General features: G+C 40.4%; 1 protein-coding gene across 5 annotated transcripts in view; it reads left to right on the top strand.

Annotated features, from left to right (window-relative positions):
- tmem232 (transmembrane protein 232) overlaps window positions 1-25347 on the top strand; it is a 139549-nt gene that overhangs the window by 26656 nt on the left and 87546 nt on the right. For 4 of the 5 annotated variants that reach the window (XM_043710462.1, XM_043710446.1, XM_043710472.1 and 1 more), the window contains exons 3-5: window positions 4429-4540; window positions 19773-19878; window positions 23018-23175. In XM_043710462.1, the coding sequence (XP_043566397.1) occupies window positions 4429-4540; window positions 19773-19878; window positions 23018-23175 (376 nt within the window). The remainder of the gene's footprint in view (window positions 1-4428; window positions 4541-19772; window positions 19879-23017; window positions 23176-25347) is intronic. The other variant, XM_043710482.1, reaches the window with a different exon arrangement.

Raw genomic sequence — 25347 nt, 5'->3', positions numbered from 1 at the left:
TGAGGGTAGACCTAGAGTAAGTTCTAGTCTCCATGGCGTCTTGATCTACTGCCAACTACCACTGCATCAATTGAACTTGTCATGTAGTTTTTTTACAGTGTGTAACGAGTCAAAATTACTGAATTTTTATTTTTAGAATATCTGGTTACTGGCACAAAAGCAGAAATGTAAAGCAAGCTGCTGGTGTTATAAGTATTATATTGATAGTCCACAACATTTTAGAAGTCTTTGAAGTATATTTATGACACAAACCAATAATTCTTTTGTAATTATCAATGTGAAGATCTGCAATGATGATTGTATGTGCGTAAGACCAAAAGATGTAGGAGCAGAAGTAGGCCATTCACCCCATCAAGTTAGCTCTGCCTTTTAATGAGACCACGGTTGATCGGATAATCTTCAAATCCATTTTCCACCTTTCCCCCAAAACACTTGATTCCCTAACTGGTTAACAATCTATCTCAACCTTGAGTATACATGATGACCTACTCTCTACAGCCCTCAGCAGTGAAGAATTATATATATTCGCTAACCTCTGAGAGAAGAAATTCATTCTCATTTCTGTTTTTAATCAGTGTGCTCTTATTCTGAGATGATGCTCTCTGATCCCAGACTGTCCTACAAATGAGAAACAATCTTTCTGCATCTAGCCTGTCAAGTCCCCCAAGAATCTTGTACTTTTCAGTAAGGTTACATCTTATTCTTTTAAATTCCAATAAGTACTGACTCAATAAGTACAGATCTACTCAATCTTTCCTTATAAGCCAGTCCCACCACACTCAGTCACCCTAGTGAACCCACTTTAGAATATGTCCAAAATTAGTATATCTTTCCTTAGATAAAAGGGCAAAAACTGTTCAAAGTATACCAGGAGCAAATTGACTAGTGCCTTTTATAGTTTTGACCAGACTTGCCTATTTTTATATTCTTTTCCTTTGAAATAAAAGCCAACATTCCATTTGCCTTCACTATTGCCCACTGAACTCAAATGCTAGCTTTTTGTGATTTATACATGAGGATTCCCAAATCCTGCTGTGCTGTAGCACTTCAGTCATTCTCCATTTAAATAATATTCAACTCCACTATTCTTCCTGTCAGAGTGCATAATTACATATTTCCCCACAGTATATTCCATCTGCCAAGTTGCCCACTCACTTAACCTGTCAATATCCCTTTATAGACTCTGTCTGTCATCCTCAGCACTTATTTTCCAACCTGTTTTTGTATCCCCTACAGACTTGGCAATATGACAATCACTTTCCTTATACCATTCATTAATAAATATAAATAATTGTGACTCCATTATGTGGTACTCCATTCAACACTGAAAATGTCCCCATTAATTAACTTTCCGTCTTCTGTTATTGTATGGAATGGTGGAGTGGATTTGTTGGGCTGAATGGCCTACTCATGTTCCTACATTCCCATTTATGAAGCTCAAGATCCCATATGCATGCTAATCACTAACTCAATGTGCAGTTCAACCTTCAAACATCTATGCATATGAAATCCCCACTTCTCTGTCCCTACACTGCTTAGAACTGTTCAATTTAGTCAGTGTTGCCTTTCCTAATCACCTCTGCCATAATGCATTACATCACATTTCAGTATTAAATTCTATCTTACTGTGTTGGACCATACAGTGTAAACAATTTACCAACGTTTTCCTATTGCCTCCATGAATGGACTGACACCATCTATCTTTTATAAGTTAGCCAATCCCCTATCCATGCTAATATGCTGCTTCCAACATAATGTGCTCTTAGCTTTTTATTAGCCTAATATATGGTACCTTATCAAATGACTTCTGAAAAATTAATTTATTAAAACCCTGCTACCCCTTAATCTATCCTTCTTGTTAGCCCCTGAGAAATTTGTTTGGCATGATTTCCTCTCGTGAAGCCACATTGATTCTGCTGGTCATTCTAACTGTTCTGCTGTTACATTCTTTTTTAATAGAGGCTAACATTGTCCAATAAAAGATACAATATATAAGATATAAGATATTCCCTTTTTAAATAAAGGTCTTACATTGGATTTCTTTCAATCATGGAATCCCCATAGTGTGGAAGCAAGCCTTTCAGCTTATTAAGTCCACACTGGCCCTTCAAAGAGCATTACACCCTGACCCACCCTATCACTGTAACCCTGAATTTTCCATAGGGTTAATCCACCTACCCTGTACATCCCTGGACAATTTAGCATGACCAATCCACCTAACCTGCTCATCTTTGGATTGTGGGAGGAAACCTGCACAGACATGGGGATAATATGCAAATTCCACTCAGACAGTCACCTGAGGGTGGAATTGATGGTCCCTGGTGCTGTGAGGCAGCTATGCTAACCACTGAGCCACCATGCCACTCTAAATTTCCAGAACTTTTCCTGCACTTTTCCAGAAGTTCCTGGAAGATTATTACCTGTGTATCCACTATCTCCATGGCTATTTCTTTTAACATCCTCAGATACATAATCAGATCCAGGGGTTATATTTGTTTTTAGCCCCATTATTTCTTTAGCACTTTTTCTCTAGTGGTAGTTATTGTATTTATTTCCTCTCATTTATTTTCCCCTTGAATATTTAATATTTGTAGCATGCTATTAGTGTCTTCCATTTTGGGGACTAATGCAAAGTATTTGTCCCAACTTCTCTGCTATTTCCTTGTTCCTGTTTTTATTTTTCCACCCTCGTTCTCTAAGGGACTCATCCATCAGATTACTCATCCACTCACGATGATAATTTCTTGTATAACTTTTCATATATTTCAAGAAGTTCTTCCTATATGCATGAGGCAATATTCCTATTAACTGCAAGGAACTTGGGTCTTTCTTTAGACTTGTATTGTCCATTACATTACCATTAGTTATATGTGACTCAATGGCAATCTCAACGCCACTTGCATTTTTGACTCCTAAATAAGAATGAATAATAGACAGTCATTTGGTATGTAATTTTAATACTTATTTGAATGGTGTATGTCCACGAACTTGATCATTTACAAAATGTCATAGAGTCACAGATTCATTCAGCACAGAAACAGACCCTTCTTTTCATGCCCCTCTGGCTATGATAGATATAAGGATATAAAAAGATCTCATGGACTCACAGACATTTACAGCAGAGAATTTAACTCATCAATCAATAATGATCTGACTGCATTCATCCTATTTTCCAGCTTTTGGCTCATGACCCTCGAGGCTATGGTAATGCATGAATATCAAAACACTGCTAAATTTCACAAGAGTTTCTTACTCAAGTTCCCTTTCAGGCAGTGATTTCCAGTTTCACACCACACTCTGGGTGAAAGAAGTTCCCTTGGCTCTCCCCTTAGCCTTTTACCTCTTATCTTAAATCATTGATCATTGACCCATATATAATAGATAAAACACCTTCCTGTCCACCCTACCTGTGCCCATCATAATCTTATACACCTCTATCAGCTCTCCTTTCAACCTTACCTGCTCCCAGGTAAACAACCCAAGCCTATTCAATCTTTCCTCATAGCTCAGACCCTCTAGCCCAGGCAGCATCTTGGTAAATCTCCTCTGCATCCTCTCTAATGCAGTAGCATCTTTCCTAAAATGTGATGACCAGAATTGCAGTATGGTAGTTGTGATCGAATCAGAAGTTTATACAGTTCCAGAATAACCTCCTTGCTCTTGTGTTCTGTGCCTTGACTAATAAAGGCAAGTATCCCTAATGCCTTCTTAATCACCGTATCTAGCTGCCCTGCTATGTTTAGGAATCTGTGGATTTGGTCCTTCTGATCTTCAGTATTTTCCAAGGTCCTACCATTCATAATGTTATCCCTTACTTTGGTGGACCTCTCTAATTACATTACCTATTACCTTTCCAGATTGTATTCCATTTGCCCAGCTGACCAGTCTGTTGGTATCCTTCTGCAGTTTGTGACTATCCTTCTCACTATTTGGTATCATCCATGAACCTCTTGATCAATCTTCCTGCGTTTATGTCCAAATCATTAATGAGCACCACAAATAGCAAGGGCCCCAGAGCCAAGCCCTGTCAGACTGTACTGGAAAAAGTCTTCAATCACAAAAACATGCCTTTACCATCACCCTCTGCTTCCTGCAGCTCAGTCAATTTTGGATCCACTGTGTATTTTTACCATGAATCCATGGGCTTCTACTTTCTTGACCAGTCTGTCGACCTGTTTTGTCTGTCCTTCAACTCTCCTGCACTTGCTGGTCTTATCCTGGTGTAACCACAACAATTTGTTACTTCTGTTTCATCTGTGGAAGTGAATGTCACAGCTGGGAAAAGAGTGGTTCTGTTCAGATGCTATGTGGACAACTCAGCATTGCTGCTGTCCAAGAGATCATTAACGCATTCGTTATATCTAAATAAGTTGAAGAACTCATTTTGCACATTATCTGTTTCAGGGTATTACTATTCCTTTATTTCAGAAACCCTTTTGAAGTCACAGAACAATTTATTCAGCAGTTTAATCATGCAAAAGAGCGAAAGGAAAAGGAACAAATGATTGATGTGGCTCGTAAGATGCTTACCAGAAACAAGGTATTGGTGTAGAAGCTTTAAAGATAGGAAACAAAAAGCATTTCAAGTGAAAATTTGCTTCATTGACCAATATGATCTTTGTTGTATGTGTTAACAGTGGAAACTACTAATAGGAGACTCAGATAGTAATACATATAGAGCATTTGCTCTCAGAAGTGTTCATCGTCCACATGAACAGTGATGCATTTCAAATGTACTTCTTGGTTCTAAAGCATTTTGGAAATCATGAAGTCTATTTTCATATATTGTTTGTTCATTGTATTTTGGTATCACTGGTTGGGCCAGCACTTGACCCTTTTTTCCCCTTGAAAAGGTAGTAGTAAGCTGCCTTCTTGAACCACTGCAGTGCTCGGGGTCTAGGTATCCCGACGGGAAAGGTTGAAACTGTCCAGAAGTCAACATCGCACTGGAGAAGCGCACTTTTCTATTTTTAAATTAACTCAATCACTAATCAAATAAGTCACCAATTAATAAGGAACAAACACTGCTCACCAGGGGCAGCGTAACAAAAAACACAAAAAAGGGAAAACAAGGGAGGGAACTAAATCAAAGTAGTGCTGGGGGGGGATCCAAATTGACGGTGACTCAGCAAGTCTGAGTCTATAGTGCTCCTCCCAAGACTTGGGCAAATTGGGCCACCCCCCTGCACCACACTCACCAAATCATTTAAAATAGTTTTTACTTAATTTAATTAGTTGCTCAGTACTGAATTTAAACAAGGTAAAAACAATGACTGCAGATGCTGGAAACCAGATTCTGGATCAATGGTGCTGGAAGAGCACAGCAGTTCAGGCAGCATCTGAGGAGCTTCAGCAAAATCTTTTATTGACATTTTGGGCAAAAGCCCTTCATCAGGAATAAAGGCAGAGAGCCTGAATCGTGGAGAGATAAGCTAGGGGAGGGTGGGGGTGGGGAGAGAGTAGCATAGAGTACAATGGGTGAGTGGGGGAGGAGCGTCTAGTCTCCTGTAAAAATGACTAAGGAGAAGGGAGCCCACAGCCCTCAGCAGGCAGGAAGACCTCCCCCACCCCCCCAGCTGCAGCAGAGGCGTCTGCAGCCGCCCCGGGGGACTTACCTACAGTGGCGAGCCTCATGGAAATAATTTCCAAACTTGACGCGAAGATCGAAGCCTTCATCAAAGAGTCCCGGAGCCGATGGAATTTACTCTTGGTCGCATTACAAAAGCACGACTGAGATATCGAGGAAATCGAGCGCCAAGTCAGAGGGGCGGAGCTAAAGGCCGCGACCTCCAAGACTATAGCAGAATCGGCCGTGGGTCAGGTCCGGACTCTTCAACAACGAGTCCAGACCTTAGAAAATCACATCAATGACCTCGATTTTCAAGGTCGTCGAAAAAATATTTGTTTGCTGGGCCTTCCCGAATGGGAAGAGGAAGGCCAGCTTACAGCATTCTTTGAGCAGTGGCTTCCACAGCTGTTAAATCTGGAGGCTGGATCAGGCCAGGTAAGGGTAAAATGGGCCTACCAGGTTGCAATGCGCGGGTCTGGCTTGAACTAGCGCCCCCACCTGGTCCTGTTCCAGCTGCAGAGCTACAAGGAGAGGCAGATGTTCTTAGAAGCCTCCAGAAATCTTGGGAAAGATCCCCAAGCTATGATTTATAAAGGATCCAAGATTATGCTATTCCAGGACTTCTCCCCAACTTTGGTCCAAAAGAGGAAGTGTTTGACGAAGCGAAGAAGCGTTTAAGGGACTTAAATATTCAGTACTCCTTGCGCTACCCAGCAACGCTACGCTTTAGCCATGAAGGGTCCGTGTACAACTTTGGATCGCCGGAGAAGGCCAAGGAATTTTTGGACTCTCTTAGATAAATTGTGAGAGTTAACTGATGTTGTTTTGCCCTCCCCCCACCCTGGTTTACCCACTTTTTTTTATCCCTTTCATTACCTCACTGTTTAATATTATCTCCGGGGGATGGCGAGAGGGGTTTATTTATTTGTTCTTCACTTAGTGATTTTCTCCCCCCCTTTTTTATATATATATATATAGTATATATATAGGCCGGGGGGGTGTCTACTTAATGTAGGTGGCAGGAGGTGGTTATCTTATCCTATTTTATCTCTGTTTTAGGAGCGGGATTGTTTTCCCCTGTTATTTTGTATCACTATATTTCATTATTATTTATTGAGACTGTAATTTTATAGTTATATATGTTTATACATGGTATCAACATTACCAAATATATCCAGGTGTTGGTGTGGGTGGGGGGGGGAGGGGTAGGGTACTCACTGTTAACTCTAGCTCTGTAGTATATTTGAATTTTCTTTATCCTATCGTGGGGTGCCTTGGTCAAGGGTGGGGCACTGGTTGGGAGAGGATATGATGGGCTTTTGGAAAGGAAGTGATGCCCCCTGGGGACAAGGGGGAAAATCTCCATTTAAATGTGTTTTTTTTAATTTAGAAATAGTTTTTTATTATTTTGATGTGAGTGTATTAAAGAGCTTTTATTTTTGTGAATTTTATATGTTCTATGTTCGGGATGTTTTGGACGGGGCTTCTTCTCCCGAGGAGTCTCGGACTTGCCCGGACGTTTATGGTTAATTAGTTGGTTAAATAGTGCACCTGGAATGTCAAGGGGAGTAATTCACCAATCAAAAGGAAGAAAATATTATCAAACCTCAAGAAAGAAGGGGTTGATATAGCTCTCCTACAGGAGACACACTTATTGGATAAAGATCACTTGAAATTATGACAGGGTGGATTTGATCAGGCCTTCTTTTCTTCCTTCAGCTCAAAAAGTAGGGAAGTTGTCATCCTTATTCGGAAGAATCTCCCTTTCAAAATCCTAAACCAGATAAAAGACGAATCTGGATGATATATTCTGATTAAAGCCTTTATAAATGGAGAGGAATATGGGATCTTAAATCTGTATTGTCCCCAGGCACATCCTTTTAAATTTATAACAGAAGCCTCCTTAAAATTGATGGCTCTCTGTGCTCGTCATACAATTATAGGGGGAGATTTTAATTGTACTATGGATCTGGAAATACATAGGATTCCCAAGAGTACTGCAGAAATATCCCCCAGATCCAGACAATTGGTGGATTTGAACAAAGAATCAGGATTAGTAGATGTATGGAGACGCCTTCACCAACAGGGCAGAGATTTTTCTTTTTACTCCAATCCACGTAAATGTCATACTAGAATTGATATGTTTTTTGCCCCCTCGATTTTTTAAAAATTCCATATCATCCTGTAAAATAGGTAGTATAACAATTTCTGATCACGCTGCTGTATATATGGAAATCAAGGCGAGGAACAATGAGACATCCCCCTGGCATTGGCGTATGGATTCTTTCCTGATGAAAGATAGTAAATGTGTAAAGTACTTCTCTCAAGAATTTAAAATGTTTTTAGAAATTAATTCAGGTACGGCTAGAAGCCCATCAATGATGTAGGAGACCATCAAAGCTTATGCACGAGGTTTGATCATTTCATACTCAGCGACCCAGAAAAAATTAAAGGGCGAACAACAGCGTCTGCTCGAAGCTCACTTAAAAGCAGCTGAAACAGCATATGCTGACAGATCTTCTATTATCAAATTACAAAGGATTACGGCCTTAGGACATCTCTGAACATTACGCTTACCCAAACGGCTAAGAGGGAAATATTATTTGCAAAACAAAGGTTATATGAATTTGGCGATAAACCTGGTAGATACTTAGCATTTCTCGCAAAGAAAAAAAAGGCCCCTCAAACTATCACGTCTATCAAGGAAAGTGCGGGTACTCTGACTCCTGATCATAAAAGGATTAACACAATCTTTAGAAAATTTTATTCTGATTTATATAAATCGCAGGATTGCGAAGATAGAGCTAGGAGGATGCAGTCATTTTTTAAAAACGTGACCTTTCCGGACCTAACCCCAGAACAGGTATCAGTCCTGAATGTTCCCCTAACAATCCAAGAAATACTTGACGCAATCAGGCAACTTCAGAGCGGTAAGGCACCTGGCCCAGATGGCTTTCAAGCTGAATTCTACAAAGAATTTACAGGAATACTGGCTGGCCCACTTATGGGCATGTATAACTATGCATACAGTTAGGGCTGTCTCCTGCCTTCGCTGAAAGAGACTATATCTCTCTTATCCTCAAAAAAGGAAAGGACCCAGAAGATTGCGTGTCATACAGACCAATATCCTTGCTAAATGTAGATTTTAAAATCCTCTCTAAAACGTTAGCATTAAGGCTAGAAAGAGTGTTGCCACACATCATAAAGGAGGACCAGACGGGGTAGATCATCCAATAATATTAGAAGGGTTTTGAATGTGATTCAAGCCTGCCATCAGGGAAAAATACTGGGAGTAGTAGTCTCATTAGACGCGGAAAAGGCATTCGACAGGGTTGAATGGTCATATCTGTTTTACACATTGGAAAGGTTTGGCATTGGAAAGGCGTTTACCAAATGGGTCTCAACACTGTATAATGATCCCGAAGCAGTTGTGATTACCAATGGACTAGGCTCGGATAGCTTCAGTGTGGTAGGAGCTGCCATCTTTCACCATTGCTATTTACGCTAACAATTGAGCCACTAGCAGAAGCTACACGGGCTGACCCTAATATAATGGCCCTGAGGATTGGTACAGATAAACATAAAATTACCCTTTATGCAGATGATGTTCTTCTATTTTTCAATAACCCCCTGATGTCCGTGCCTCGCTTAATCCAAGTTGTTAATATATTTAGTGCATTTTCAGGCTATAAAATTAATTTCTCAAAATCGGAGGCTATGCCAATGGGTGGCCTCGCTAGTATATCCCACCTATCGGAAGGATCCCACTTTCCCTTTCGGTGGTCCCTGGAGGTTTCTTATAATTAGACATTTTTTATCACCCCAGTTATACAAGGCTAACTTTGTGCATTTACTGGAGAGGATAAGGCAGGACCTCCAGTGATGGGAGACCTTCCAATTTCCTGGTTAGGCAGAATAGCACTAATTAAAATGAATGTCCTGCCCCATCTCCTATACCCTATGAGAATGCGTCCGGTGATGCTGCCGAGGCTGGCACTACGCAAACTGTATGGCTGGCTGGGTTCCTTCAACTGGAATCATAGACGGCCCCTCATTAAGCTGAAGAAGCTACAGCTTCCACAGGCAATGGGAGGACTGGATTTTCCAGATTTTAGGAAATATCAGTTAAGTTTCCTATTAAGCTACATAGCCGATTGGGTCTTGTCTGACCCGCAATCAATCTGGCTGGACATCGTGGCTTCTCAAGTAAAATGCCCACTTATTAACCTCTTATTTTCAAACAAGAGGAAAATCATCACGGATCACTGTAAAAACCCTGTAATACTAAATACAATTAAAGCTTGGAATATAATGCGGCGAAATGAGAGCAATTCACATAAAACATCCCCCTATACTCCGATAGTAGGGGCATGAGGGTTCCAACCGGGGCTTACAGATGCCACATTCAAACTCTGGAGATCCAGGGTTACCTCCTGTTTTGGAGATCTGTTTAAAGAAGGGGTCCTGATGTCTTTTGAACAGCTGCGTCAGAAATTTGGATTACCTGATGGTGATCTCTTTCGATATTTTCAAATTCGAGATTACATACTGAAGAAGACTACGCTATTAGATAGTCTTTATAAATCAGACAGAGAACGTAGAGTGTTGTGGCCAATGGGGGTATCTTCGGTCAGCACTCTTTATCATTTATTACATGATGAAGTATCAGAAGATATGGACAATCTGCTTAAAACATGGGATCAGGATTTAGGGCTAGAAATCTCTATAGAAATGTGGAATGACATTTGGGAAAATGCCAGAAACATCTCCATCTGCAACAGAACTCAGGCCATTCAGTTGAAGATAATTCACAGGGCCCATTTAGCACCGGAACGATTGGCAAAATTAAAGGCAGGAGCATCTCCAATGTGTCCAAAACGTAAAATAGAGGTGGGCACTCTTGTACACAGCTTATGGACCTGTCATAAGATCCGTAGATATTGGACTAAAGTAGCAAGTGCCCTGACAGAAATCTTAGGAACGGAAATTAGAGTGCATCCAGTATCTCTCCTTTTGAGCTTTTCGAACTTACCTTCCCAGGATGTGCACGGGAAGAGATTATTTTCCATTCTCTCTTTCTGTGCAAGGAAAAATATTTTGGTTAACTGTGTGGCTGAGGGCCCCCTTGGACTTTTGAATTGGCACAGAATAATCATGGAATATATTCCCCTTGACTTCCTTACAAATATGGTGCACCAAAAAACAGAATTATTCCATAAAATATGGCAGCCCTTCTTGAATTACACAAATACAGATATTTCAGCCATCCTAACAAGGACTTTTATTTAATTGAGATGGCGAACCTGGCTGGTCCGGGGCTCCTTGGGAGAGGAATCCCGCATGAATACAGGTTTTGTTACGATCTGATGTTAACACATTCCGAGCATGTATCTCACTACTCAATTTCTGTGTTATCTGTCATTTTTTTTTCCTGAATAATGTAAGAGATTTAATCACACTCTGGTTAGTTGTAGGTTAGATTAGTAGTCAGTTGAGTTTTGTTTTTTTTTTCTCTTGGTATCTCTTATTTCTGTTTGATAGATTTTGGTTATTATTTATTTAAGATTTAATTGTATATCAATGTTTGTACTTGGGTTTTTTTTATTTGTAAACTTGTAAAAACATGTTAAATTTTCAATAAAAATATCTATAAAAAGTAAAGTAGTGTTGGGGAGGGAAATAAGGCACCCAGCCTCAAAATCCCACTTCTTTTTTATTTCCCTTAATCAACATGTCCAGATTTGTAATGACACACCTCTGGAACAGATGGGACTCAAACCTAGGCCATTACCACTGTGCTACAAGACCTCCCACAGAATTCAGCTTTTTTTTTATTTTGGAACAAACCATCTAATCATCCATTCCATAAGTGAACATGAACAATGACATTGCCCTAGAAACTTAACCCCCTTTTCTTTCGTACACCCACCAACAAATCACCCACCTAACAATTTAAAACACACAACAATTCACAAGCATTGTCCACCAGCAATTCCATTGTCTTTTGTGAAAACTCCTGCAGATGGTCTAATGTGATATCTCATAGAATCTCAACAGTGTAGATACGGGCCATTTTGTCCATCAAGTCTGCACTGACCCTCTGAAGAGCATCTCACCTAGACTCACACCCACTCCCCCCACCCTACACCTATAACCCCATACTTACCATGGCTAACCCACCTAGCTTAATGGCTATCCTAAATTTTTCTGATGCTTCAGCTTTAATTCACACACTTCTGCTGGCATGTAATGCATAAACTGAGTGCAAGAAAGTTCAAGTTGACTGTTGTTCCTTCGAGTGCTGGAAGATTGTCCATGCAGTGTGGAAGGAAACTTTGGGTTCCAATCTTATACCAGTTGTTATGGGCTAATCTCCAACCTATCTGTAATGTTTTTTTGCATGTATTACCTATGCCAGTGCAGTTTGTCAGTTACAATTCAGCTGATTTGCCAGTGTTTTGTGCACCTTCTCAATACTGCATAGTTTCCTTCACATAAGTCATTGTTGAACAGACTTTCTGAAGCAGTCTGCATTGCTAGAATATTCAAGTTCTCAAAATTCATTTTTAGAAAACTCATCCCTATTATCCATTAAGTATTTTGTTGTGACCTAAGGTCTGCACTGACTCATTTTTCCATGATTTCATCCACAGTAGCCCATCTGTGCTAATTGTTTATCACCATGGATCTGCTAAACTGGTTGCTATGTCTGCAAAATTTAAAAAAATAGATATTCTGATCTTTGCCCCATACCTTCAGATTGATGGCTACTACTTCATTAAACTCCCAGGCTAAAAGAATACTTACAACCAGGAGCAGTGGTGCATTTCATTATTTAATGCATTTATCACATTGCAATGTGATCTGTTCTACAGGGGATTTGTATTCTTAATGTGGAATTCATTACCACAGGAAGTAGTTGATGCCAAAACATTGAATGCATTCAAGAGATGGCTAGATAAAGCACTTAGGGCAAATGGGATCAAAGGTTATGGGGAGAAAGCAGGATTAGGCTATTGAGTTGGATGATCACTTTTCTCATCAAAGACTTACTCAGTAATTATGGTACAATGCAGTCCCACAATTTCACAGGAGAGAACCACATTCTTTAAAGATGGTAATGAATTATCATCCCCAAATCAAAACCAGGTGGAACTTTCAAATTCCTTGACCTGATTTTTGATTGCTTTGTCCAGGGTCTCCAAATAACAGTTCAGCCAATACGCACACACACTGTTAAGATACAACCACCATTACACTACCTAGTGTGACACAATTTAACGAGGCAGTAGCTAAGATAATTATGGGCTGACCCAAGTCTTCAGCCACTAAAATAATGTTTTCTAGCTGTTCATCGTCATTATATTCATTCTCTGAGCCACCTGTTTCATGGATTGCTTTAAATACTTGACCTCTTTTCCTTGCATGATTCCTGACTCTGATATTCAGAGACTATTGACTGTTGCCCATGGATTTCTTGGATTCATTCATGAATGGCTGTCATCTTAATCCTGCATTTTCCCTTGATTCAAAAATTTATTAAAGATATGAAGTTCCTCAAAATGTCTTTTGACACTTGTGACCAGCCTCACTGACCTTGAGAGTCAGCAATCAGTGTGTTTTTTTCATTATCTGTGTCACTGCAGCAGTCACAACATGTCCTAGACAGATACCTGGAAATTGTTGCATTCTTAACAAAAAATTAAATGCAGTCATTTCTCAAGATGTGAGTCATTACCACAAAACTGAATATTGGTAACCTGCTTGTGAGCTGATTGCTCAACCTATTAATTTAAGACATCAGTATAGACTCTGAAATGTCTAGACTGGATTTCTTTAGCATTTTATTATAACCTGTCAAACACCATGCTTTATTCTTCTATGGACTAATTGCATATTACATTTATCAAACATTGACAACACCTTGTAGACTTCCATCGTTTTTGTAAATTCTGCCCATATTAGAACTTTTTAATCTCTCTTCAGCATTCAGTTCTGTTACATTCTGTTCTCGAAATAGTTTATTTCTAATTTCATTCCTTCTCAAGAAAGATAAAGCCAAAGCCATAGTTTGCTGCTTTTTGGCTAGAAAAGTGACCTGAGTCCATACCTCCACCTCATTCTTCCACGGCTCCAATGACTCTAATTTGGAAAATGCTGGTTACTTATCGTCATTTGTGATCCTGAAGCGTGACTTAGCCATTTCACTTTAAAAATCACTTTGCTTCTGTCAGAATCAAGAATTATCTTTTGCTTTCTGTTTTTTGTCAGCTAAAGAGATTGACATTCATCCTTTGCAATCATGTTTGATAAACCGGTATCTATATGTTGAGTTGGGCAGCCTAAGACTTTGAGAAATTTGCAAAGATTTTATTGTAAACCTGTAATATAAGACAAACATCAATTTTTACAGTTCACCTTGTTGCCTCCCTGATGCCAGGGTCAAGGATGTCTCAGAGAGGGTGCAGGATATTCTCAAAGGGGAGAGGGACCAGGAGGAAGTCATTGTACGCATTGGAACTAATGACATAGGAAAAGAAAAGAATGAGGTTCTGAGGAGGGAATATAGGAATTTAGGCAGGAATTTTAAAAAGTAGGTCCTTAGGGATAATAATATCTGGATTATTCCCAGTGCCACAAGCTATTGAGGTTAGGAATGGGAGGATAGAGCAGATAAATGAGTGGCTGAGGAGCTGGTACAGGGAGAAGGATTCATATTTTTGGATCATTGGAATCTCTTCTGGGATAGCAATGTCGGCTTGCACCTAGTGGGCCTGGTTAGTTGGTGTGTGCGACCCAGGCAGATCGTGAGAAAAGAGATCAGTCTGAGACTGGTACAGTTGGGAAAAGGAACAAGTCAAAGAGTCAAGGCAGGCAGACACAAAGCATTGAATGAGGCAGGACCAATAAATTAAACTGCGTTCAATGCAAGAGGCTTTAACAGGTAAGGCAGGTGAACTCAAGGCATAGTTGGGAACATCAGACTGGGATATCATAGCGATTACAGGATGTGGCTCAGGAATGGATTGGACTGGCAGCTTAATGTTCCAGGGTATAGATGCTAAGGAAAGATAGAAAGATGAGGGGGGGGGTTGCATGACAGGGAGTAGTATTTTTGATTAAGGATAACGTTACGGCTGTGCTTAGGGAGAATATTCCAGGGAGTATGTCCAGGGAAGTTTTAGGGTGGAACTGAAAAATAAGAAAGGGATGATCACCTTAATGGGATTATACCACAGACTGCCAATAGGCAGCAGGAAATTGAGAAGCAAATCTGTCAACAGATCTCAGTTATCTGTAAGAATGATAGGGTGGTAATGGTAGGGGATTTTAACTTTCCAAACATTGACTTGGGCTTCTATTGTATTAAGGGTTTAGATGGAGATGAATTTGTTAAGTATGCATAAGAAAATTTTATGATTCAGTATGTGGATGTACCTACTAGAGAAGGTGGAAACCTTGACCTACTCTTGGGAAATAGGGCAAGGCAGGTGGCTGAGGTGTCAGTGGGGAAGTACTTTGGGGTCAGTCATCATAATGCTATTAGTTTTAAATTGTGATTGAAAAGGATAGACTGGATCTAAAAGTTAAATTGGAAAAAGGTTGATATTCTTGGTATTAGGCAAGAACTTTCAAAAGTTGATTGGGGGCAGATGGTCGCAGGTAAAGGGACAGCTGGAAAATGGGAAGCCTTAAAAATGAGAATACAAGAGTCCAGAGACAGTAGTTTCTGTAAGGGCGAAAGGCAAGACTGGTAGGTGTAGAGAATGCTGAATGACTAGAGAAATTGAGGTTTTGATCAAGAAAAAGAAGGAAGCAGATGTCAACTATAGACAGAAGAGTATAATAGCAGTAGAAGTATACTTAAAAGGGAAATCAGGAGGGCATAAAGGGGACATGAGATAGCTTTGACAAATCGGGTTAAGGAGAATCCAAAGGGATTCAACAAATACCTTAAGGAGAAAAGAATAACTAAGGAAAGAATAGGACCCCTTAAAGATCATTTGGGCCGCCTATGTGTGGAACCACAGGAGATGAGAGAGCTACTAAATGAGTATTTTGTATCAGTGTTTATTGTGGAGAAGGATATGAATACTAGAGAACTTGGGGAAATAAATAGTGACATCTTGAAAAATGTTCATATTACAGAGGAGGAGGTGCAGGACATCGTAAAACGCATAAGGATAGATAAATCCCCAGGACCTGATCAGATGTACCCCAGAATTTTGTGGGAAGATGGTGAAATGATTGCTGGGCCCCTTGCTGAGATATTTGTATCATTGATAGCCACAGGTGAGGTGCTGGAAGACTGGAGATTGGCTAACGTGGTGCCACAATTTAAGAAAGGTGGTAAGGAAAAGCCAGGAAACTATAGACCGGTGAGCCTGACGTCAGTAGTGGGCAAATTCTTGGAGGGGATCGTGATGGACAGGATTTACATGTATTTGGAAAGGCAAGGACTGATTAGGGATAGTCAACATGGCTTTGTGTATGGGAAATTATGTCTCATTAACTTGATTAAGATTTTGAAGAAGTAACGAAGAGGATTGATGAGGGCAGAATGGTGCACATGATCTATATGGACTTCATTAAGGCATTCATCAAGGTTCCGCATGGTAGACTGACGAACCAGATTAGATCACATAGAATGCAGTGGAAACTAGCCATTTGGATACAGAAATGGCTTGAATGTAGAAGACAGAGAATGGTGGTGGAGGGTTGCTTTTCAGACTGCAGGCCTGTGACCAGCTTTGTACCACAAGGATCGGTGCTGGGTTCACTGCTTTTTGTCATTTATATAAATTATTTGGAAATTAACGTAGGAGGTATGGTTAGTAAGTTTGCAGATAACACCAAAATTGGTGGTGTATTGAACAATGAAGAAGGTTACCTCAGAGTATGAGATCTTAATCAGATTAGCTGATGGGTTAAGGAGTAGCAAATGGAGTTTAATTTAGATAAATATGAGGTGCTGCATTTTGGAAAGACAAATCAGGGGAGGACTTATACACTGAATGGTAAGGTCCTGGGGTGTGTTGCTGGACAAGGAGACCTTGAAGTGCAGGTTCGTTGTTCCTTGAAAATGGAACTGCAGGTGGACAGGGTAATGGAGAAGGAGCTTGCCTTTGTATTGGTCAGACCATTGAGTATAGGAGTTTTGAGATCATGTTGCAGCTGTAGAGGTCATTGGTTAAGCAACTTCTGGAAAACCGCATTCAATTCTGATCTTCCTGCTATAGGAAGGATGTTGTGAAACTTGAAAGGGTTCAGAAAAGATTTCCAAGGATGTTGCCAGGGTTGGAGATTTTGAGCCATAGGGAGAGGCTGAATAGACTTGGGTTATTTTCTCGGGAGTGTCAGGGGCTGAGGTGCGATCTTATAGAGGTTTATAAAACCATGAGGGGCATGGATAGGGTGAATAGTCATGGTCTTTTCCCCAGGGTTGGGGAGTCCAAATCCAGATGGCACAGGTTTAGGGTGGGAGGGGAAAAAATTAAAAGAGATCTAAGGGACAACTTTTCCATGCAAAGGGTGGTGCATGTATGGAATGAGCTGCCAGAGGAAGTGGTGAAGACTGGTACAATTACAATATTTAAAAGACATCTGGATGGGTATATGAATAAGCAGAGTTTAGAGAGATAGGCCAAATGCTGGATAATGGGACTAGATTAATTTAATATATCTGGTCAGCATGGATGCGTTCGACTGAAGGGTCTGTTTTTATGCTATACATCTCGATGACTCTAGGACTTCTGAACTCTTTCCCTTGTCCAGAAGCCAACATCTTATTGAGGAAGACATCAGCTCTCTTTTTTCAATCAACCTTTTTGAACATCACCTGCAGCAGGTTGAACTTTAACCTGAACTTGCTAGCTCAGGTAGGGACACAATCACTGTGTCATACTACTTCAAGAGCCTATCATTTTTTATGGAAATTAAACCAAATACCAAATTAACAGAATACCCAATCAACAATTAAAACACACACCCTTAAACATACTACAATCATAGCAACTTCACAGCTACATCTCACAGTTTGCACAATTCACAACTAATCAACCATGACAAGTCTCACACTTGAAGATATTGCATCATACTCACTTTCGTTTATCTTGAAAGGCAAAATGGTTACACAACTGCAGGAATCCGTAGTTAACCAATAGGGTACAGGCATGGCTACATGTCCATGTCTCTATGGAGGAGACAGTACATTGCTATAGAGTGGCCACTGCAGAGACTGTGACTAGTGTTGGACATGGTTGAAACAATTAAAAGTAGTTGTATACTCATATTCGTACAGATACTAATCCTCCTTTGCATATCTCATTTCTCCCTCATCCTACAATCTCTTGTGTTTTTTTAAACTCTTCCTTTACCCCCTCCCTGCCTTTGCAACATCTCTACTGCTGTACCTTTCTCTTGTGTATAGCCAAGGAATGCATCCTGCTCAAACAGTGGTGCAGGAGCAAGAAGTGATAGATGAGGAAGATGCTGATAATGAAGATGCTCCATCATTCCTTCTCACACTCACAGTCACCAGGTTAATTATAGTGTATTTTAGAACTGGACTTCCCGAAGGGGGGGAGGGGGGGGTCGCAATATGAATGCTAACAGCTGCAAGACCCCCCTAAATCTTTGAGGAGAAAGTGAGGTCTGCAGATGCTGGAGATCAGAGCTGAAAATGTGTTGCTGGAAAAGCACAGCAGGTCAGGCAGCATCCTGAAGGCTCCTGAAGAAGGGCTTATGCCCGAAACGTCGATTCTCCTGTTCCCTGGATGCTGCCTGACCTGCTGCGCTTTTCCAGCAACACATTTTCACCCCCTAAATCTTTGTCATTTTTAAATAAGAGAGATGGCTTTTTAGGCTGATCTTTGAGCCTAATTTCTGTTCTGAAAAGGCCAGAGAAAAGCTGGAGCTTTTTATTGAAAATTCTTGTAGTTCTCTGTTCTAACCACTGTTCTCCCACCCTGCTTTCACAGGTGGCCAATCTCTTGACCAGTTGCCACTGCTGGCCATCCTCTCCTAATGCAACCTATCCCACTGCTTGCACAGCTCTTCCACCTCCCATCCTGTTACCCCTTCCACTCTCCACCCTCTAGGCTGATCACATTCTGAGGTCATTTTTAATCCTGAACATAGAATCATATGGGTAAGAGTTTGTGAAACATTGCTTTAATGAAAGGGTAGCTTAGAAGCAGGATCTGAAATACCTCCAAAGAGCTGAGTATCCTATTACTAAGTCAACCTTTAATTACACATGGAGAGTCCTTGATAGTAATCCTGCTCCCTTAAATCCAGCTCTCTGAGTGAACAGGATATCTGACACTTCTGTGTTTATCTGTCAGCCAGAGCTCCCTGATTGAGTCTGTTAATCTGGTCCAATCAGCGAACTCATATTCTATGAGTTCTATCCACCTCCTTACAATCACTATGAGCTCTTCATGTGGTGAGATACCGGATTTAAATGGTGTATCGGGAGAAAGGGTGTTGCAGATGACAGCTTGCTGGCAAGTTACTCATGAATTCTGTTGTAAAGGATTTGGATGAGGACTTTGTACAGTCTAGAAACAAGTTGATTAGCACACACACAGAAATGGTGGCAAGCCTGCCTAAAAGCCTGTGATCACTTCAAGGAATATGGAAGTGCCTGGCACCAGTTTTGCACATGACTTTGGGAGGCCCATTTTTCTAGCATTGAAGTGATGGCCAACTCTATGAGTACACTTGAGGATCCAACCTTGATGATGATCTCAGTGTCTCAGTTTCCATTGCAGCACAAGTACAAGGCAAAGTATGTTTCAGTCTGCAGTGGTCTCTGTATGGTCCTTCTCCTAACAGAGTTGATGAGAGTACCCTGATAGTTTGCTAGTGTAACATTGCTTTTGATTTCTTTCGTTGTTGTAGAAATAGTAAATTTAAGAAATTAAACAGGGAGGTATACGTCAATTACTGAGCCAGAACTAACCTTAAAAAAAGGTCAATTTAGTCACCTCATTAAATCTAATTTTAAAAATGCTAATGCACAGTAATAGATATCATTCAGAAAGCTTTAATTGATTAACATTAAACTCAGGAGAATAACTATTTCTTCTTGACTCTTGTTATCTCAGAATCATTCTAAGTAACACAATTACAGAATTAATATAGAATGCTGTGTATGTCGTAAACTATAAGCTATTCTGATTGATTTCTTCTACTTTAGCGGAAAGCTGGATTGAATGCAATGGGTTCAGGGAACCATGTTAATCTACCGTTAGCTTGGACAGAACTAGCTTTCCTGGTTCACTGTAAGGAGAAAATACAAGAAGGTAAGTCCTTTTTATGTTATCCTCAAAAGTTTGACGATAATTGTTGTGAAAATGACCACAAAATAAACCATGCAGTATTTCAGGTAGAGTGTAGTGTGAAATTCCTATACACTAAAACCAAAAATCAATTGTTCACAATATTAAAATTTGTTTGACATCTTTTATATGCAAGAAGGTTTGAATTTTTTTTGTAAGCTAGGTAGTGCATCAGTTTAATGTTTTTAAATATAATTGCAGACAAAATTTAACTACACTCATTATTAATGCTTTGCTGTGGAGCAAGTGTGCCACAATGCTTTCAAACATATTTATACAAAAATAAATTAGTTGTGATAGAAGTATAAATTATAGTTAGATCAAAGAGTGATTTTTCTTAACAGTGTATTATTTGCTGAGAATGGCACTTATAGATTTGTTAATTATTTTCAAGCTATTTATACTACTAATATGCTGGAATAAATATATAAGATCTAAAACTGCAATAAGCTTTCTAGATAGCTCCGGGTAAGACAGCGTGCAACATGTGGCTGTCCAGAGGAAAGTTTTGGATCCAGTGACATGAGTCTGGATTAAATTATTAGCAAATTTAGTACATGTGATTTGATATGAGTGCCATGATGTACCCAACTGGCGGAAGGTGGAGTGGCACACTGGCATGAACAGTCTTCAGTTTTAAGAAGAATGCAGTATAACAGTAGGGAAATGTTGCTACATCTGGAGACGATGTTAATAAGAACACATCTGGAATACTGTCCACAGTTTTGGTCTTCTTGCTTCAGGATGTAATGAATTTGAAGCAGTCAGAGAAGGTTCACTCAGCTAATACTTGACATGAAGGCATTGTCTCAAGAGTTGATCTTATTGAAGCATAATCATTTGAAGGCACTTAATAGGATGGATGTGATGAGATATGTTCCTTGTGCAGGAGTCAAAAGCCAGTGGGCACAGTTAGATCATAAGACCATGAAAAATTAGAACAAGAGTAGACTTTTCAGCTCCTTGAGCTTGCTTGGACATTCAATAGGATCATGGCTGATTGGACATTCCTCATATTCACTTCCCTGTCTTTTCTCCATAAACGTTGATTCCCCTCCCGATCAAAAATCTATTGCAGCCTTAAATATACACAAGGACTCTGCCCCATACCTCTCCGTGACAAACATTTCCAAAGATTGTCAAACTCCTGATACTAAAAAGAATAAAAAAATTTAACATAGAGACAAGGAATTTTCTTTCTGTTAGAGGAATGTTAGACTTTGTAGTCATCTTCCCCAGAGAGCAGTGAAGGCTGGGTAATTGAAATGTTCAAGTTTGAATGGGACAGATTATTGATGTACACTAGAATCAAGTTTTATGACAGGCAGAAAATTGGAGTTGAGGCCTCAAGCAGATTGGTCATGATTTTATAGAATGGCAGAGCAAGGTTGAGGGACATGGACATGTAGCCATCCATGTCCCTCATCTCTGTACACGCAGACCAAAGGGGCCATCAATTCAACCATGACAAAATAAGCATTCGAGGAGAAGCTAACCAGAGACACACCAGAGAGTTAGAGTTATAGGGTCATAGAGATGTACAACATGGAATTCTTGGTAGCCTGGTTTTCAACCAAAAAGGCCATCAACAAATACAGTCCCGGAGTACAAACCGCTGCAGGGAAGACCCGGAGGTGAGACTGACCCTAACATACTGGACCCACATAAAAACCATGCGAGACAAAACAACAGCGCTTCACGGAAATTGCACTGATGATTTTACCCAGCATGATAATGAAACATCTGCATGATAACCCAGGAGCTTGGCAAGCTAACCAACTACCTTCAATAGGAAGAGTTTAGAAGGATATGGGTCAAGGCTGACAAATAGGACTAGATTAATTTAGGATATCTGGCCAGTATGGATGAGTTGGACCGAAGGGTCTGTTTCCATACCCTACATCTCTATGGCTGTATGATTCTATGATTCTATTAGCAGCGATAGAGGTTTGGTTAACTAGCAGGAAGCAAAGAGTGGGGATAAATTAATGTTTTTATGGTTGGCGATCAGTGACCTGTGGTGTGCCTCAGGGATCAGTGTTGGGCCCACATGTATTTACAATTTTATGTAGATGATTTGGAGTTGGAGACCACCTGTAGTGGGCGAAGTTTGCAGATGGCACTAAAAGAAGTGGTGGAGCAAATTGTGCAGAAGGCTCTAACAGTTGGCAGAAGGATATAGATAGTTTAAGTGAGTAGTCAAAAGTCTGGCAGATGGAGTATAATGTTGATAAACATGAAGTCATCCATTTTGGTAGGAATAAAGGTAAAAAGAACTATTATTGGAATGGTAAAAAATTGCAGCATGCTGCTGTACTGAGGGACCGGGGTGTCCATGTGCATGAATCCAAAAGGTTGGTCTGCAAATGCAGCAGGTAATTAGGAAGGCAAATGGAATTTGTCCTTCATTGCTAAAGGGATTGAGTTAAATAACATGGACGTTATGTTGTAGCTGTACAGGGTACGGGTGAGCCCACACCTGGAGTACTGTGTGCAGTTTTGGTCTCCTTTCTTCAGAAAGGATGTACTGGCACTAGGGAGGGTACAGAGGAGTTTCACTAGGTTGATTCCAGAGTTAAGAGGGTTGGCTTCTGAGGGGAGACTGAGTATACTGGGATTATATTCATCAGAATTTAGAAGAATGGGGGAGGGGAGTCTCACAGAAACATAAAATTATGAAGGCCACAGACAAGGGAGAAGCAGAGAGGATGTTGCTACTGATGGGTGAAACGAGAACAAGAGGGCATAGCCTCAAAATTAGAGAGCAGATTTACAACTGAGTTGAGGAGGAACCTCTTCGCCCAGAAGATTGTGAATTTGTGGAATTCCTTGCCCAGTGAAGTGTTGAGGCTTCCTCATTGAATGTTTTTAAAGCTATGGTAGATAATTTTTGAACAGTAAAGGAATTAAGGGTTATGGTGAGAGGGTGGGGAAGTGAAGCTGAGGCCACTAAAAGATCAGCCATGATCTTATTGAATGGCGGAGCAGGCTCAAAGGGTCAGATGGCCTACTCCTGCTCCTAGTTCTTATGTTCTTACTATTGACTCTGGGATCATGCTATATGATTATCTACTGATTCATTTCTTTATTTTTATTTCTCAAGAGGCTCTGGATATTCTCTTGATTTCTTTGGACCAAGCACCATTGCACCCAGACCAGATTCCTGTATTGTTCTTTCTTGCAGAGTCTGTCTTGTACTGGATCTGTACTGATGCAGTAAAGCAGTCATACCTCTATGCATGTGAAGTGAAGATAATAAAGGTACACTGTTCAATAAAATAATTACTTCGCTTTTATAAGTAGAGTGGTAAAATAAGAAGAAAGACATTCAGTAGTTCAAAATTAACTACTTCATATATTTTTAGAATGAGTACATTGGCGTTCCTTTGAATTCCCCAGAATTCTGACATGTTTATACCCACATTCAAGCTGCCTCCAGATAATTCATACAGCAGAATACATTATAAAATAATAGAAAGTGTACAGTGCACTAGGAATTATATACTTAGACATGACATTTTAAGTGCCTGTGGCAAGAACTGTTGCTGTGGTATTTTACTTTACTGTCTGGGTAGCATTACAGATTACTTAGTTACAGATTACTTACAGTGTGGAAATAGGCCCTTCGGCCCAACAAGTCCACACCGACCCTCTGAAGAGCAACACACCCAGACCCATTCCCCTACATTTACCTCGTCACCTAACATTACGGGCAATTTAGCATGGCCAATTCACCTAACCTGCACATTTTTGGACCATGGGAGGAAACCAGAGCACCCGGAGACACGGGGAGAATGTGCAAACTCCACACCAACAGTTGCCTGAGGCGGGAATTGAACCTCGGTCTCTGGCGTTGTGGAGCAGCAGCGCTAACCACTGTGCCACCGTGCCGCCCACATAACTAATTATTTGGTACATATAATTTTCAGGATGTACGAATTGATATCCCATTAGCCATCATTTGGGATTTGATCCTGCATCTCCAGAGAATTAGCCTGCAAAGGCTGAGGATTACTCGCACCAGTAATATTACCACTACGCCAACAACAATAATAGATCACCCAAATGTTTACGGAACCTGTCTGATTTTTAGATACATTAATTCTCTTACAATCAGTGATCTGCTTTGTCAGATGACTGCCATGGAATGTAAGCAAAACTGGATGCATCCTTGCTTCTGATCAAAACTATAGTTGTCTCAGCCAGGTTAACTGACTTCAAAGTTTAATTTACAGTTTTGAATTTTTTAAAAAATTAACTGTCATAGAGGTGAGTCCTGAATAAATGTTTGGTTTTAAATCTTCATTATGGAGATTTAATAAAAATTTCATGAACTGGAGACCTTTCACAATTAATTAAGCAGGAGTGAGAATTGTATTAGATTGCTGTAATTATGCTTTCCCATCCAAATGGCACCTAATATTACCAATGCTGGATACAATACTGTAATGCATCTCTTTCATAAGAGCAAATATTCTTACACAAGTGAGTCTGGAAACAGCTTCATGGTACCTATTATTAGCTGCTTGTAAAGGCACAGCAAAGCACTGAAATTATTGTAGTATTTGTACCATAACTTGGTTTAGGATGAACATTGGTATTGAACTGACAATTTTTAATCTGGTTGATTGCCAGAGATTATTATGCACGTACATTTTGCAAATGGCATATCTGACACAATGAGGTAAAAACAAGGACTGCAGATGCTGGAAACCAGATTCTAGATTTGAGTGGTGCTGGTAAAGCACAGCAGTTCAGGCAGCATCCGTGGAGCAGGAAAATCGACGTTTTGGGCAAAAGCCCTTCATCAGGAATAGAGGCAGAGTGCCTGCAGGGTGGAGAGATAAATGAGAGGAGGGAGGGGGTGATGAGAAAGATATGTTTGAGACACCACCCAAGCTTTCCACCTCCTCCAAGACTTCCGTTTTCCCGGCCCCCAATGCTTCATCTTCACCATAGATATCCAATCCCTCATAGATATCCAATCCGCCATGACCAGGGCCTCCAAGCCCTCTGTTTCTTCCTCTCCCGACGTCGCCAACAGTACCCTTCCACCAACACTCTCATTTGTTTGGTTGAACTGGTCCTCACCATCAACAATTTCTCCTTCGAATCCTCCCACTTCCTCCAGACCAAATGGGTAGCCATGGGCACCCTAATGGGCCCCAGCTATGCCTGTCTCTTTGTTGGCTACGTAGAACAGTCCATCTTCCGTAGTTACACCAGCACCACTCCCCACCTCTTCCACCGCTAATTTGATTACTGCATCGGCACCACCTCGTGCTCCCGCGAGGAAATTGAGCAATTCATCAACTTCACCAACACATTCCACCCTGACCTTAAATTTACCTGGACCATCTCTGACACCTCCCTCCCCTTCCTGGACCTCTCCATCTCCATTAATGACGACCGACTTGACACTGATATTTTTTA

This window comes from Chiloscyllium plagiosum, chromosome 2, assembly GCF_004010195.1.
Source record: "Chiloscyllium plagiosum isolate BGI_BamShark_2017 chromosome 2, ASM401019v2, whole genome shotgun sequence".
Lineage (NCBI taxonomy): Eukaryota > Metazoa > Chordata > Chondrichthyes > Orectolobiformes > Hemiscylliidae > Chiloscyllium > Chiloscyllium plagiosum.
Note: the sequence above shows the minus strand (reverse complement) of the source record. Positions and strands in the feature narration are given on the sequence as shown.